Here is a 17,869-nt window from a genome sequence, read left to right on the forward strand (position 1 = left end):
GTTCTAATAGGAGTAAAAAATAAAAAAATAAAAAATAGCAACAAAATATACACCGACACACATTTCACATTTATTTTTCATTTTCACCTACCATATCATACACAATAAATCAGGAAACACTAACTACATAATAATTTCTTTAGCATTGCCATCAAGGTTATTGTGAATTAGAATTTTGTTACTATTCACCACGTACAAGAACACCATTATGGGTGAAGTGAAGTAGAATGATATTATTACATAGAAAAAATGAATGCTAAAAGTTCTAGAAAAATGAAGCTAATAAGAGAATAAATAAAGAATTAATTGCCTAATCAATTGTAATCTTAGTAATTATGTTATGTAAAATCAACATTTAATATTAAAAAGTATTTGTTATCATCATATTTTAATATCTATTTTCTTGCGTAAAAAAATATATATTTTTAATTATTTATTCAAACGCTATAACTTTAAAATAAGTATTTTTATAATTAAAAATTTAAATATAAAATAATTTACTTATAAACTGATATTAATAAAAGTTTTTATATTTTGAATCCTTCTTTTAAAAAAAATTATTTAAGTTATTTATTTAAATTGAACCTAATTATAGAGGTGGTAAAATTTTCTAAGACACAAATGTTGTCGCCAATAGAAATTTAAAGATGAAAATTTTTTTCGACAAGATGAAAATAGAAAAAAAAAAATTTCCGAGGCAAATGGGGAACTTAAGGAGGGATCTCCGCCCCCATCTTCCTTAATTATTCATGGGTGAAAATGAAAAAGAAAATGACTGATTATTGCTTCCCTTGGAACTTCTGCTTCTTCTATTTTACCAACCAGTTAACCAAAAGCTAATTAGAAAAAGGAGAGATTCATGCTAAGGGTATAAAAATCCCAACTGTACTATGAACTATGTCAAGTTTTTTTGTCAGGATAAAAAGTGAAAAATAAATTGAACTTACCTCTCAAAGAATTCGATGGTCCAGAACGTTTGGACCATTAAATGGTTCCAGAATAAAATATGTTTTTTAAGATTTTTAATAATTGTTAAATAGTTTTTTTTTAATTTTAATTATAAATTAACCCCATATATTTTATTTAATCATAAAAACTATTTTTTATTTTATAAATTATTATTTTATCATTAATCTATCATATTTATTAACAATAAAAAACAAAAACAATAACGAAATTAGATCTTCCATTGATCGTAATAAACTTCTTGACTATTTCAATTGATTAAAAGATTATATTTGATCCGTGACGTTCGTCCAGGGTTGTGAAATCGTGTTTCTTTGAAAATCAATCGATTGAATAGCACAACCAATCGATTGAATTTGGCAAATCCATATTGTTTTGATGAATTCAATCGATTGGGTAACACAACCAATCAATTGAATTGTGAGACCTCAGGTTATTTTGAAGCATTCAATCGATTGAATTATAAAAAACCCACGTTTTATTCATCGTTCAATCGATTGGGTAATATGACCAATCGATTTATTTTTGCGAAAACCATCCTGCCTTGCAATTTTCAATCTATTGTTTTGTGATAACAACCTGTAGTCCAATCGATTGAGTTATGGAAACCTGATTGAAGTGTGCACTACGCCTATTTCAATTTTGTTATCATTTTTATAAATTATTATCTTATTATTCATCTATCTCATCTTTAAAATTCTATTTTCAATTTTTAAGATTTTATTTTGATTTAGATACTCTAATCAAAATATTAAAGAAAAGATAAGATTAGAGTATCTAAATCAAAATAAAACCTTAAAAATTAAAGATAGAATTTTAAAGATAAGATAGATGATGTACTCCGTACTCAAGGAGAATGAGAGGAGAGAGCGGAGGCGAGCGGTTGAGGGTGAAACACGGTGAGGAAGATGGTCAGGCCATAAGGGAGAGAGCGTGGGTGGCTGTGTATCCGGTGTTAAGGAGGGTTCTTCTCGAGAGGGGTTAAAAAAGTCATCCAAGGTCTCTTTTAGAGATAAAGTCATTGGTGCAGAAAAGTCTAAGGCCTTTGCCTTAGTAGGATCTTTATTTGGAGATGGTATTGCGACGATGACATGTAAGCAGGGTGATTCTCGTCCATCGAGTGTCAGTTTTACCAAGGAGGCAAAGAGCTGTCTAGCTGAACCTTATAAGGAAGCCATCGTGATCAAGGTGCTGGATAAGCATTATGGCTACACGGCTCTCATGCATAAGCTTCGGATAGTATGGCGCATCAAAGAAGGTTTTGATTTGTTGGATGTGGGGTTTGGATATTTTTTGGTTAAATTTGATATTGCTGCGGATCGTGAGAAAGTCATTCTTGGTGGCCCATGGTTGATAGACGGTCACTATGTTGCAGTAAAGCCATGGAATATGGATTTTAGGCCATGCGGAAAATCTTTTGGATCAACGCTGGTATGGATTCGAGTCTCGGAACTTCCAATTTGGTGCTACCAGGAACAAGCAATGCTGCGAATTGCTTCTGCAATAGGGATTCCGGTAAAAGTAGATTTGGCCACTAAGCTTGCAGAAAGAGAAAAATATGCCCGAGCTTGTGTTTAAATTAATCTTGAGTTACCTGTAATCAAACATATTATAATGGAGGGGGTGACTTATGAAGTGGAGTACGAGAGTTTACAGTTGATTTGTGCTACTTGTGCACGGTATGGGCATGATAAATCGTTGTGCATGGAGAAGGAGTCCTTGGAAGAAAACAGAAATTCCTTTGGTGATGGAAAAAATAATGAAGCCCTGACACTAGTGCCACACAACAATCATGAGATTCAAAAAGAGGCAGAATCAGAAGGGTGAGAATCCTCATAATTTGGGTGAGAAATTAGGAGTTTTTAAAGGGAAGGATGTGGTTACGGAATCATTGGCTCCTCACGTGCCTGATGGTCATGTTAACGAGGCATGCATGGATGATGGAGAAGGCTGGCAACAAGTGCTGCGTAAGGAAAAATTCACAATGGGCCAGTCATCAGATTTGAAGGACCAAGATGGAAAACAGCACAAGTTTAGTTCGAGAAGGGTTCCAAGGCCCAATTTGCATGGTGATGGAGGAAAATCAATTGGCATTAGGATGGAGAAGCGAGAAAAACATGAAATTGTGCCATCTCCATCGCGCAGAACTCCTGCACGTCGTGGAATTTCTCTACGGAAGCGTCCTCGGCCTTCCTCCTTGCAGAACTCGCCAGTTGATAAAAATGGTGGCACAACAGAGGAAACCTTAGTAGATGGAAGCATGGCAGGTGCAATGTCGGGGGGTCCGAAGGTGGCAATTATTGAGGATCAGAGTGTGCCAGTACCGCAGGACAAACCACCTATTGAGGTTGGTGATTCTGTTTAGAGTTTATGTTCTTATTTATTCTGTCTCTGTTATTTATGGATAGTTTAAATATGATTGTTTGGAATATTAGGGATGCTTCTAATAAGTTAGCCCGAGTGCATTGTAAGGAACTTGTTAGAAAATTTAGACCTGTTTTCTTTATTGTGGTTGAAACTCACTCCCCTTTTCAGTATTTAAAATTATTTTGGGAAAGGTTGGGGTATCACTCTGTTGGTATAGTAGAAGCGGAGGGGCATAAGGGAGGTATTTGGTTTCTATCCTCTATGAAGGGTGTTTGTTGTAAGTTCATTGATGCTTTTGATCACGGTGTTACTGTGGAGGTTCACTTTGATAATTTAATTTGGAGGTGTAGTGGTATTTATGGAAGTCCTCAATTTAATAAAAGGGTTCCCCTTTGGGATTATCTTGTTGCACAATCCATGGTTTTTCAAGGACCTTGGATTGTTCTTGGTGATTTTAATGAAGTCAAATTTTCTCATGAATCTAAGAACTGTCAATTTTCTCATCAAAGAGCAGACATGTTTGCTACTTCATTAGGGGATAGTGGTTTGTTTGATCTGAAGACTATTGGGAGGCGATTTTCTTGGTATAGGAGGGTGAAAAATTATGTTAACGTGGCAAAAAAGTTTGATCGAGTCTGTATAAATAGTAGTTGGTTATCTATCTTTCCAGAGGCTTATGCAGAAGTTTTAAATAGGCTTCAGTCTGATCATTGCCCTATTTTGGTGCGTTGTAAAGGTCGTCCTCAGCCTAAAGGGAATCGACCTTTTCGATTTGTTGCTGCTTGGACTACTCATCCTGGGTATAGGGATATTGTGAACCAGTCATGGTGGTCTAATAATAGAGGGGTTCATGGCAAGCTTTCGGAAGTACAGAAGAATTCACTAGAGTTTAACTCAAAGGTATTTGGTAATATTTTTGTTAAGAAATGTGAATTAGAGCAGCAGATTAATTACTTACAAAAGCGTTTGGAAGTGGTGAATAGTATTTATTTGCATCAGAAAGAGCAACAGTTGCTTGATGATTATAATAATACTCTAGTGCAAGAAGAGCTCCTATGGTTCCAAAAGTCCAAAGAGCAGTGGGTAAGGTTCGGGGATAGGAATACAAGATTATTTCATATTCAAACTCTTGCGCGAAGGAAGCATAATAAGATTCATGGCCTTTTTCTCAAGGATGAAGTATGGGAAACTGATCCAGAGGTTCTGAGTCAAGAAGTAGAGTCTTTCTATAAAAGTTTATTCTGTCATTTGGATGATGTTGATTTGGGTTGCCTTGGTGATGTGCCTCTTCCTTATCTGAATGAGGAAGCTTGCAATAATCTTATGGCACCAGTTAATATGGAGAAAGTCAGAACAGCTGTTTTTCACATGAACTCTTTTAAAGCTCCGGGTCCTTCTGGGTTTCAAGCTTTCTTCTTCAAAGAATATTTGGAGATCATTGGTCTTGATGTTTGGAAGATGGTTAAGCAGGCATTCTCTGGTGTTACTCTTGATCCGAGAATGTTAGAGACTTTACTGGTTCTCATTCCAAAGGTTGAATCATCGGTATCTATGAAAGATTTCAGGCCGATTAGTCTCTGCAATGTAGTTTACAAGATCATCACGAAGGTCCTTGTTAATAGGCTTCGTCCTCATCTTGCGGAGATTGTTGGCCCGCTTCAAGGAGAATTTATTCCGGGACGAGGAACTCCTGACAACATCATTATTGCTCAAGAAGTCCTCCACTTTATGAAGAAGACTAAATCAAAGAAAGGCACACTGGCCTTTAAGATTGATCTGGAGAAAGCTTATGACAGAGTTGACTGGAGGTTTTTAGCTCATACCCTTAAGAACTTTGATTTTTCTATTCCTATACTTAATTTGATTATAAATTGTGTCACTGCTTCTTCCTTATCTATTCTTTGGAACGGGAGTCATCTGAATGGCTTTACTTCTAGCCGAGGTCTTAGACAAGGAGACCCTATGTCACCCTATCTTTTTGTGTTGTGTATGGAGCAATTGGCATGCTTTATTAGTCATCAGGTTGATTTGGGCTTGTGGAAGCCAGTTGCTATTTCTAGAGGGGGACCAAGAATATCCCACTTAATGTTTGCGGATGACTTGCTTCTATTCTGTAAAGCTACAAAGAGACAAGTGCAAAATGTGATGTTGGTTTTAGAGACTTTTTGCAAAGCATCTGGGATGAAGATTAATGTGGAGAAGTCTAAAGCGCTTTGCTCCAAGAATGTCTCTGCAACAAGGAAAGAGGTTTTCACTGGGGTATCCTCTATCAGATTTGTCCAAGACTTGGGCAAGAATCTTGGAGTTACCCTTAGTCATTCTAGGGTGACTCGTTTAGCTTTCAATGGTGTCCTGGATAAGATTCGGAGTAGGCTAGCAAGCTAAAAAGGGAGTTTACTCAATCGGGCTGGTAGACTCTGCTTGGTTAATTCTGTTGCCACCGCGATTCCCACGTACCAAATGCAGATCTCTATTTTTCCCAAAGAAATCATTAGTAAATTGGATTCTATGATGAGAAATTTTCTTTGGAAAGGACAAGTTGATGGAAGAGGATTGAATCTTGTTAGTTGGAAGATACTGGTTACTCCAAAATAATATGGAGGTTTGGGGATTAGAAATCCTTGTTGTGTAAATATTGCTCTTCTTAGGAAGCTAGTTTGGACTTTTTTCCAGCAGCCAAACAAGCTATGGGTCCAATTATTGGATGCCAAATACCAATCATCTCTATATGACTGTTTTAGTTATTCTAAGAACAAGGACTCTCTCATTTGGAGGTGTTTTTGCAAGGCTTGGGAAGTGTTGAAGGATGGGTTTGCTTGGTGTATTGGAGATTTGAACCAGAATTTTTGGTTTTCTAGCTGGAGGAGAGAAGGACGGTTATCTAATGAGATGGATTATGTTCACATTTTTTATTCGAATCTTCGGATACAGGATATTTGGTCAGTTAGTAGGTGGCATTTGGATACTCTTTATTCTCCTTTACCTCAAAATCTGAGAGGTAATATTCTCTCTTACAATCCAGATGAACAGGCAGGTCCGAAAGTGGATTGGTATTGGAGTGGGTCTGCTGCCAAAGTCTATGACTCACGCAATGGTTACTTGTGGTTATGTAAGCAGCTGTTTGGTTGGGAGGAGCGGGAAAACTGGCTTTGGCTTTGGCGTCAGCTTGTTTCGGAAAAGCATAAGTTTTTTGCTTGGTTGTGTCTTAAGGAGGCTCTTCCTACTGCAAGTTTTTGCTTTAGATGAGGGATGTTGTCATCGGATAGGTGTCCAAGATGTCTTTCTAGTCAGGAATCGGTTTTACATTGTATTCGAGATTGTCCAAAAGCTCAGCTTGTCTGGCATAGGTTAGATATTTCTTGTCATCCTTTAGATTTGAAGAACTGGTTCTTGTATCATAGCAGAGAGCATTCGTTAAAGTTCTTTTCGGGACTTTGGTGGATATGGCGAGCAAGGAATAATGACATCTTTAATCCCCATGAAACTTTGCCTCCAAAAAAAGTGATTTGTCTGGCATTAACTTCAGAAAAGGAGTTTAGGAATATTTTTGAATTACAATGTATGTCCATTCCCTCTACTCTAGATGGTTTTTAGAATCCCCATCCATTGGTACTTTTAAGATTAATTGTGATGCTAGTTATTTTGGTTCGGGTGATAGTGTTGGTTTTACTTGTGTTATTAGAGATTGTAATGGGAGCTGGCAAAGGGGGTGTTTGGGAATGATTGAGAGTAATAATATTCTTCAAGGAGAATTGTTTGCTATTTGGAGAGGATATCTCTTAGCTTGGAATGTGGGTCAACGAGATGTTATTTATGAGACGGATTGTGTGGAAGCATTTAATCTTGTTACACAAGATGGTTTTGGGTTTAGTGATCCATTGGTACTCAAAATAAGAGATATCATGCATTGAAATTGGCGTGTTGACTTTCGTTTGATTATGAGAGATGCAAACACGATGGTAGATACTATGGCAAAGATGGCGATAAAGTTACAACTTTCGCATGTGGAGCTTCTTTCACCTTGGGAGGAGTTTAATAGTAGTCTTAAATGGGACTGTCCCCCTATTTAAGCAGTTTCTTGTTTTGTTTGTTTTGTTTTTCTTTGTTTAATTTATTTCAGTCACCAAAAGATAAGATAGATGAATAATAAGATAATAATTTATAAAAACAATAACAAAATTGAAATAGGCATAGTACACACTTCAATCGATTGGATAGCACAACCAATCGATTGAATTTGGCAAATCCATATTGTTTTGATGAATTCAATCGATTGGGTAACACAACCAATCAATTGAATTGTGAGACCTCAGATTATTTTGAAGCATTCAATCGATTGGGTAGTATAAATAATCGATTGAATTATAAAAAACCCACATTTTATTGTAGATTGGGGGATGGTAGAATTTTACTAGACTAAATAGGTAAATTTGTCTCTAAAATATTTTTAGTTTTTTAAATTTATTTTTGAAAGCTTTTTTAATTAAATTCATCTTTTAAAAATTTTAAATTAGTTTTGTTAGTCTTTTCATTATTTTGTTTGTTAATGTAAAATATTAAGTAACACTTTAATATACACTTAGAAGTCTTAATTGACTATTATTATAATAAATTTATAAAATTAGATCAACTTAAAATCTAATTGTGAGGAGAATTTGAGATATTAGAATTTCTCAATTTGAAATTAATTTTACTTAATTTCATAAATTAATCATGTTAATAGTTAATTAAGATTTTAGGTGTGTGCTAGAGTATCACTTAAGATGTTATATTAGTAAATTTTAACATTATCAACAAACAAAATGACAAAAAAATTAATATGACTAATTTAAAATTTTTAAAAAATAAATTTAATAAAAAAATATATTTCTAAAATTAATTTAAAAAATAAGTGATTTTTCGGCAATTAATTTGACTATATACTCAATTTTAATAAAGAGAAAGGAGCCATAGTCTGTTTGGGTCTAACAAATTTTGATAAGCTCCTAATTCAATCTAAGCATGAGAAACAAATCTAAATCCATTTAAGTTAAACTCTCGTTCAATCTAATTTAAATTAAAAAAATGATTAAAATTATATTAATTTAAATTTGATTAAATTGTATTTTTAAAACACTATATAAATTGAAAAATCGAATAAATTATGTGATGTGTCTCTATATTTTAGTGTAGGTGAATTTTATACTGTTATAGGACTTTTTACTTTTTGAAAAACACAAAATGTCACCTAAGTTTTGTGTGTAAAAGATATTTTTTTAAGGAAAAGTATATGGAACCAACTAATAATCAGTCAAGAATGAAACAACATAATTAATTATAATTAGTTTTATTAATTTATAATTTAATTTATTTGTTAAATTATTATTGACCACCTTCAAAACATGAGGGAAGATACGCTAGTGTTAGGAGAGAATCACAGAACAGATGCTTTGATCATTCATTAATTGGTTCCATATAATTAATTATGTTTTATTAATGCGTAACACATGAAACATAGAAATTATATCCAAAACCATCAAATTTATAAGAAAAAGAAACATCCGTGTGCCTATCAATAGTAACATTCGGTTAAAGTCACCGGTACCTCTAGTTTATCAGTTGGCTGATTCTTGGCTTATATAGAGTTGGTTCTTAGCATTGTTGTTTTTTTAATTATTTAAATATAAGATGGCACAAACGTTTTGATTAAAAAAAACACTAAAAAAATTTTCATCTACAAAACGGTAGTGTCGTTTTTATTTTATAATTTTTTTAAATTTCGAATGAAAAATACCAATGACGTTTTGGTTGTTTTAATTTTTTTAGTTAAGAAAATTAAAAAAAAAATAAAAAAAGAATCATCAAATGATAGGATTAAATACTTGTAGAAAATTTGTAGATCTGTACGTTTTTAATTTAATTTAAAATAAAATTATAAATAATAAAAATAAATGAATTTATTGAATTATTTTTGTTAATAATTATTCTCTTTAATTATTTTATCTCTTTATTTTTGGGAGAATTAAGAAAAATAAAAAACGCTAAAAAAGACAAAATATGCTAAAATTATTAATGAGGGTCATAATGAATCTATTTTATTATATAAAAATCGGATATTTGCACTTAATAATGAAGCTGACGTGGCATGCTTCGGAGAGTGTTTCCCAATTTAATTGATTTGATTTTATTTGATTTGATTATATATTTAAATATTAATATAATTAATATAGTTTAGATAATTTATTATAATTTATATTACTTAATTAATTATACTACATTAATTATAATTCGTTGTATTAGTGAATTAATCTTTTCATTTATAAAGTCTAAAATAAAATAAATAAATTGTTATTTATAAAATTGTTATTTCATAATTGTTATTTATTCTAATATAAATATTAATCTTTTCATTAATTTTATGAATTAACATTAATTTATAATACATTAATTTATAATCTATTGACTTAAAAAAAATGAAAGCCCAACGACCGGTTTGGACCGGACCGGTGTCCGCTCGGTTTGCCTAATGCGATGTCGTTTCAAGGGGAAGGAATAACGCGTTACTCCTTGCTGTTACTTTCATTCATTTCTTCATTCAAAGAAAACAAAGAGGGAAAACCCTAGCTAGCCTCCACCGCCGCTGAACGGAGTGACCGACTGCCGCCGTCCGTGGCTGTCCGAGAAGTCTCTCTTTGTACTGTCGGTATTTTTCAAGTCAAATCCCCTATTTGATGTCTTCTTCATCACTCGGCGCCCATCCTCCATCGGATGCTTCCTGCTCGCAGTCGTCTTGTCGCTGTCGTCTCGGCGTCATTGTCTCCAAGGTCAGTGGCTTTGGTGTGCACCTGTTCTTCGATTTTCATTTTAATCTCTGAATCTCTGTTCTGAAATCAACAAATTATTGAATGATTATAGGATTTTGTGTTTTGCTGAAATCGTTGAATGATGATTTGATTTTTGGGTTTTGGCTCTGTTGTACTGCTGCTGCTTTGTGTTTTTTGTAAAATTTGTAGATGATTATTTGATTATTCAGCTCAGGGTTGTGTGTTTTGTGTTTTGTGTTTTAGATTACACAGAAAAAAAAAACCAATTACTTGGAACACTTACACACAAACATGCCTAGTCCTAACGGTAGCTTCCCAATGGATCCTTCGTTGGGTCCTTCCCCTGTTCTCAGAACCTTGGTTGTAATCATGGTAAGTCTCTAAACTAATTCATTAATATATGTAATTTAAAATCCTAATCCCAAATTGCATGCAACCCATATATAATTAATTTTATCATACAATTGATCCTTATTTTAATACGTCTTTTCACGTAAATTTTTTTATTTTGTCTAAATCTTATATATTTTTTTATTTGTCTTATGTTGCAATATTTTTTTGGAGTCAATAAAAATCAATGCCTCAAATTTTAAATTATAGAAAATATGATACTATGCTCTCAACACAATCTTTGGTCATATATGAAAGGTACTGATAACAAACATTTTGAGAATTATATCAGATTAAGAAACAAAAAATTGGTGCTATATATCAAATTTAATTCTCATACCACCTTTATTCTGTACCTCTTGAAATGTCAATATCTATGATATAAAATGATTTGACAACATACAGAAATAAAATAATTTCATGCCTTTTCGAAACTTATTGTGATTTACAGTACCTAATTAGTGTATGTAAATATAGTGATTTTCTCTTCAGCATATATTGCTTCTTATTTTGATTTTTCAGAATTAAACTCCTGTTTGCCATTTAAATGGAACACAATAAATGTTGGCTGTTAATTTCTAACCTAATTTTGATAATTATCTTATTGATTTTATTGATATGATTCAGATTCTTTAATCCTGAATAGTCCAAAAAAATTTTCTTTTTTTTAGTTGGATTTTGATAGGAACATAAAGATTCTTGCAATCCTTACTAATACTGGGGCTGAACAGTGCCGTGACTCTTTATAAGTATGGCATAGGTGATCACCACACTTATTCTTTATCTATACTGAAATTCATAATATTTGAGTAATTTTGTAGTGGTAGGTAGCAATGGCAGCTAGGTGAGTTCATGTGCCATGTAGATTGTTTCACAATAAGTTTTTTTTATCTTTTGCTAAATATGAGGTCTTTGATTTTTAGGTATGATCTCATCAAGTGTATCAATGCTGGTCCAGCGCATAAGGTGTGGAAGCTCAAAGTACGTGTCATTAGACTTTGGACCGTTTCTCAATTTGCAAGATCTGGGATGAAGGCACCTATTGAGATGGTTGTCCTTGATGAAGAGGTAAAATTTTCTCTTTGCATTTCAGATTTATTTTTGTGATGACTGAGCAATAAACCTCATTTATCTCTGACTCTATAAAATTAATGCATTCAGGGAGATACAATTCAATGCACTATAAAAGACATATTTGTTCTTATCTTCGAGGGCTTACTCGCTGAGGGCAACGTGTACGTGGTCACTAATTTTGGAGTTGCTTTGAATACCATCAAGTTCAAGCCTACTAGACATGAATTTAGAATCCACTTCAAGAGGGAAACGATTGTGTGTCCGGTACAAGATTCTTCAGTTCCATTGAACGGATTCAATTTTGTTCCGTTCAAAACAATTCAATCAGAGTCTAAAGAAGAAGGTTATTTAGTTGGTAAGTACTTTGTTAGATTAATCTATAATGCATGTGTTGTTTAATTCTTTGAAGTCTAATTTTTATGTATATATATTGTTTTGCATCATTTGCTGTCTTTTTTATTATGAACATATAGTGGACAGATATGGATTCAATTGATGTATTTATTAAAATTTTTCTTCAATTTGTTATTGGCTTTGTTTTCTATTATTATGCGTTTTATTCTAACACATCTAAAGACCGCTTTCATATATATAGCAACTAAAGAATTAGTACCTTTAAAGTTATCGTTAAACACAAGTAGTAACCTATTTATTTTTTGTTTTTTCACGAACTTCGATTTCTAGGCCCTAACTATTTATTAACAGTCTTTTATATTTTTATTTTTAAGAAAATTAAAAGGATCTGATTTCAACATAAATAAAATGCGTTGATTCTAAAGAGAAAAATTTGGGCATATAGAGTTTTGTTAATGAATAGATTGGTGCCTTTATTTTGTAGATGTGATAGGTCAGCTTGCTTCTAAGGATAACTTGGTCGAATTCACACGGGACGGGAAGCCATCAAGTTATATCACCATAGAACTTGAATGATCTTGAGTAATGCTTAATATCTTTTTGATATTGACTTTTGTTTTAAAATCTTATTTTGGAATTTTGTGCCTCTCTTTACTCTACAAGAATTTCTATTTCTTATAGGGATGGACAGAAATTAAGGGTAATGTTGTGGTAGTCTTTTGCTTTTGAATTGCTCAAGTATCTGGAGGAACACCCATGTCTTACCTATGTGGTTATTCTCCAAATGGACAAGATGAAATTTTATAGTGGTTTATTTATTTGTTTATTTTACTGGTATCTGAATGCATGTTTTGTGTCATCATATGCTTATGGTATTTTCTTTATTTTGTTATGTCTTTTGTAGGGGTCATGGGTGTATCCAACACAAACTACAATTCGAAACTGTTTATCAATGTTGAGTTTCCAGCTGCTAGGAATTTCTTTGCGAGGTACAGTGTATAGATCAGTATTGTGGCCAGCAGAATATTTATACCATGCTTTTGATTATTAAACTATTAACAAATTTCTTTAAATTCTGATTTAAAAATGCAAGGGTGAACAAATTAGATTCTGTTGATGGACAAGGCATAATGCCGCTGGTCTGTGATCAACCTGTTTCAGATGAGGAAGATTTTTTACGTCTGTCAGTCTACAAAACAATTGCAGAGATAAAGGAGCATAATCAGGTAAAATCCTTTTCTTTATTAGTCTTCCTTTTTTCATTGTATTAGTTCTAATGTTTGTTGGATCATAATCTCAATTGTTGTGTTGTACCCTCGCATCCATCGATTTTAGGATGCTGTATTTGTTACAGCCGGGGCGATTAAAGAAGTTGAGACTGAATTTGGTTGGTGGTACAAAGGATGTAAGAAGTGTCGTCGTAACTTGAGAGAACTTGAGAAAAGATATTCTGTCCTAATTGCATTAGAGACTATGAGTTCTATGAGCCAAGGTATGACTCACGATACTTCTTTAACATTCACACACTATATACTCTTTGTCCTCGAAGATAATGGTGTAATCTAATCGTTTGTATTATTTGCTCAGATACTATTAAATTATTATTATTTTAATAGGTATTTTTATAACATTTTTTATGAATTATATATAATAAGAATTATTTTGAACTATTCTCCTTTGTGGGATGGAGACTCCTGGATAATTCCCTTTTCTAAGTTTCCAAATCGAATATGGAATCTTATGTGTTGTTTTTGAGTTTAATGTGAAGTTTCACATTGTTCATGATTATTATTTTTTTCTTGATTACATGTTGTAAAATTCTACTTGATTACTATTTTTTTTTTAATTAAAAGGCATTGCTCATAATTTTTGCTTTTGTTATGGCCAATCGGTGTTAATTGTGTGAATGTGGGGTTGGAGATTTAGATTAACTATTATTGAAATCACATTACAGAGTTACTTTTGTGGCTTGCTATTTCTGTGTTTTTGGTTTCTGATTCACAAAGGAAATATGAAAAAAAAAATTATTGGCTGCTGATTTATTTAGCTTTGATTTGTTCACGGGGTCACTTGCTTTTAGATTTTTTTAATTCCATTTGATACGTTTTATTCTTCCTTGTGGGATGGAGACTTTTGGATAAGCCATTAAAAAATTATTTGCGTCCAATTCAATAATAACATAGTAGAGATACTCTGATTATCGGTAAGATTTACATAGTGTGTTGTTCTTGGACTGTATATTTTTTTGTGAATAATAGGTACAACATCCACATAAGGGTGATAGACCACACTGATGCTGCCTCTTTTGTTTTGTTTGATGGAGAAGCTGCAAAGTTTTTTGGAGTTTCTGTTAATGACCTTAGGCAGTCTTGTGTGACTAAGGTTTGATGTCATATTCATTTTTTTGTGTTAATAGTGTGGACTATACCTTAATTTTTATTACTTATGAGAGCATGAATGAACTTTTTTTTCGCTAATTGTGAAGGGTGTTGGGAAAAATTCCTGTCCCGAAGAGATTAATAAGCTTAGGGATATTAAGTTCATCTTCAAAGTGCAACTCAAAATGAGGAATCTGAACTCTTATGAACCATATGTGATTCATGTGCTGAAAATGTCATATCCTTATGAACTCTTATGGGATGGATGGTAGCGAACATGTCATATCTTTATGCTCGAAATCTGACTTATGCTGAGTTTCCAACCAAGTTTGTTTGGAAGGACGATTCTTCAAAGTGGTTTTCTCGAAAGAAAGGCTTCGCAATTGGAAGGTTGACTCATGTACCTGCAGGTAATGACGAGTCTACATTCAATTTTGATCTTACTTATTTAAGGATTTAATTAAAATCTTAACAGCCTGTACCCCACGTCCATTTTATTCAATTTGTCTACACTAGAAAATAAATGTTCAAATAACTTTTAACAGTTATAATTTGTAGATTATACGATTTTTTATTTTTCTATATTTTTTAGAAAAATTATTCTTATGCGGATGTGAAGCTACATAATAATTAAAATAGCGTAGCTTAATCCATTTAGCAACTTAAAAGTGAGATTTTAACTAAGTTTTTTGCAGCAAATACCGAAGAATATTACCAACGACTTCTCTTGAATACTCAAAGAAGATGTATGAGTTTTCGAGATATAAGAACAGTAGGAGGAACAATTTATGCTACATATAGAGATGCATGTTTCGCCCTTAGACTCTTGCAAGATGACAAAGAATTCATTGATGCAATTAAGGAAGCAAGCTCATGGGCCTCAGGATCATATGTTAGGAGGTTATTTATCATTCTATTAACATCCAACAATATCTCAAGACCAGAACATGTTTGGGATAGATGTTGGCATGAACTCTCAGATGATATTTTGTATCGACAGAGAGCCGTGATGAACATGAGCAGTGAGTTTCTATTAATTACAATGATAAAAGTTCTTCCTTATTAATCATTTTTAGTTTGATTGAATTTTTATGGTATTGTATAATATGCAGAGTTAACAATGTCAGATGATGAGATTAAGCAATGGTGCTTAATGGATATAGACAAGATCTTACATTCCTATGGTAAAACCTTGAAAGACTATCCTTCTATGCCTTTAGCAACTGAAGTTGATAATACTTTGTTAACCGAAAGGATTATAAGGGAAGAGCTAAACTTTAACAGGGATGATTTAAAGAAAAATACCTCAGACATGTTAGTCATCGCAACACCTGAGCAAAGATATGCATTCAATAAAATTGTTACAGCTGTGTATTATGATGAAGGGGGTTTTTTCTTTGTGTATGGTCATGGAAGTACTGAAAAAACATTTCTCTGGAACCTTATGTCTGCTGAGATTTGCTCAAGGGGTGATATAGTGTTAAACATTGCTTCGAGTGGTATTGCATCTTTACTTCTTCAAAAATGGAAGAACGGCACACTCAAGGTTCAAAATACCGCTGAATATAACTGAGGATTCTGTATGTAACATCAAACATGGTTCCCCTCAAGCAATGTTACTGTTGAGAGCTAAACTTATAATTTAGGATGAGGCTCCAATGGCTAGCATGTACTGCTATAAAGCGCTTGATAAATGCTTAGGTGATATCATGAGGTGTTCTCCAACATATAGCAAAGATTTTTCCTTTGGAGGAAAAGTGGTTGTACTAGGTAGAGACTTTAGATAAATTTTTCCTGTCATTCCACGAGGATCGAGACAAGATATCGTTCATTCAACCGTGAATTCGTCTTACCTTTGAAAGTTTTGTCAGGTGCTCAAACTAACAAAAAATATGAGACTCTCTGTCGGGACGACTGCTTCAGATCAAGATGAGACAGAGCAATTTGGTGAGTGATTATTGAAAGTTGGTGATGGTCTAATAGGTGACAATATGGATGTCTTCTAGGAGATATTGTTATTCCTTCTTCGGACCAGGCATTTGATGAGTTAGTTCATTTTTCTTATCCAAATATTTTGGAAAACATGTCCTCAAAGGATTTTTTCAAAGCAAGAACTATACTGGCTTCCACATTAGACATCGTTGAAAAGGTCAACAACCATCTGATGGCTATCATTCCTGGAGGGGAAAAATTATATCTTAGTTCAGATTCCATATGTATGGATGAAGGGAATATGGAGAGTCAACTAGATCTCTATGGTTCTGAATTACTGAATAGCATAAATTGTTCTGGTTTGCCTCCACATAAATTAATACTCAAGATTGGTGTTCCGGTGATGTTACTGAGAAATATTGACCAATCCAGTGGTCTTTGTAATGGTACAAGGCTACAAGTTAGGAAGCTTAGAAATCATGTCATAGAATGTGAAGTCTTAAAGGGTAACAATGTTGGTCATATTGCTTTGATTCCAAGAATAAATATGGTACCAACAAATGAAACCGTCCCAGTTAGATTCCAACGAAAACAGTTTTCCATAATAGTATCGTTTGCCATGACAATTAATAAGTCTCAGAGACAAACTTTATCTCATGTTAGATTGTACTTGCTCAGACCAGTTTTTATACATGGCCAACTATATGTGGCACTTTCAAGAGTTAAGAGTAAGAGAGGTTTAAAAGTTTTACTTATGAATCACGTAGGAATGTCTGCAAATTCAACTATCAATGTTGTTTATAGAGAAGTGTTTGAAAAAATAGTATTCTAATGTAAATATTTTAATTTTTTTAAATTATGTATTAGTGTATAATTATTTTACTTTAAAAAATATAAAATAATTATTACTCCCTTTTTTAAGTTAAACTTTGATTTTGATAATAATTTTATATATTTTTTAAAATAATAATTATTTGTATTTTTGTTTTAAATATCGAAACATATAAACTTTTTCTTACTTTTATAAATTTTTCCGTGCTGAGCATGGGTTTATACACTAGTTTTATTTAAAAAGAATATTAGGTCATTCATAGTTTGATGATTTCTTCTTTATTTTTTTTAATTTTTTTAATTTAAAAAAAATTAAAAACAACCAAAACTTCATTGATGTTTTTCATTTTTAGATTTAAAAAAATTATGAAATAAAAACGGTACTGCCGTTTTGTAAAAAATAAATTTTAATAATTTTTAATTAAATGTTGGCACCGTTTTGTATTTAAATAATTAAAAAATATTTTTTACACACAAAACATAGGTGATATTTTGTGTTTTTCAAAAAAAAAAAAATTTAAAACTCGCTTACACTAAAATATAGAGACACATCTATCGCATCATTTGTTATAATAATTTGCTATAATATTATTATTTTATTATTATATTTAAAAGTTTATGTGTAATATGTTTAATTTATTATATATATTTATATTATTTATATATCATTATTATTTAGAAATATTTTATAAATTTAAAATAAGATTTATTTATTTATTTATTTATTTATTTTAACTAATCTATAATTTTATTTTTATTGTTATGTTATTATTA

At 32.4% G+C, this 17,869-nt stretch overlaps 2 protein-coding genes across 2 annotated transcripts; both read left to right on the top strand.

The window, feature by feature from the left end:
• Positions 1 to 11,359: 11,359 nt before the first annotated feature.
• Positions 11,360 to 14,604, top strand: LOC140174289 (uncharacterized). Its single transcript, XM_072198702.1, has 8 exons — positions 11,360 to 11,370; positions 11,450 to 11,594; positions 11,688 to 11,955; positions 12,859 to 12,943; positions 13,048 to 13,180; positions 13,290 to 13,348; positions 14,213 to 14,336; positions 14,440 to 14,604. The coding sequence occupies exons 1-8, from the start codon at positions 11,360 to 11,362 to the stop codon at positions 14,602 to 14,604; spliced, it is 990 nt and encodes a 329-aa protein (XP_072054803.1).
• Positions 14,605 to 16,415: 1,811 nt separating this feature from the next.
• LOC140174290 (uncharacterized) lies at positions 16,416 to 17,096 on the top strand. The gene has a single exon (XM_072198703.1). The coding sequence runs from the start codon at positions 16,416 to 16,418 to the stop codon at positions 17,094 to 17,096; it is 681 nt and encodes a 226-aa protein (XP_072054804.1).
• Positions 17,097 to 17,869: the final 773 nt, after the last annotated feature.

The sequence above is a fragment of the Arachis hypogaea genome, chromosome 7, assembly GCF_003086295.3.
Source record: "Arachis hypogaea cultivar Tifrunner chromosome 7, arahy.Tifrunner.gnm2.J5K5, whole genome shotgun sequence".
Lineage (NCBI taxonomy): Eukaryota > Viridiplantae > Streptophyta > Magnoliopsida > Fabales > Fabaceae > Arachis > Arachis hypogaea.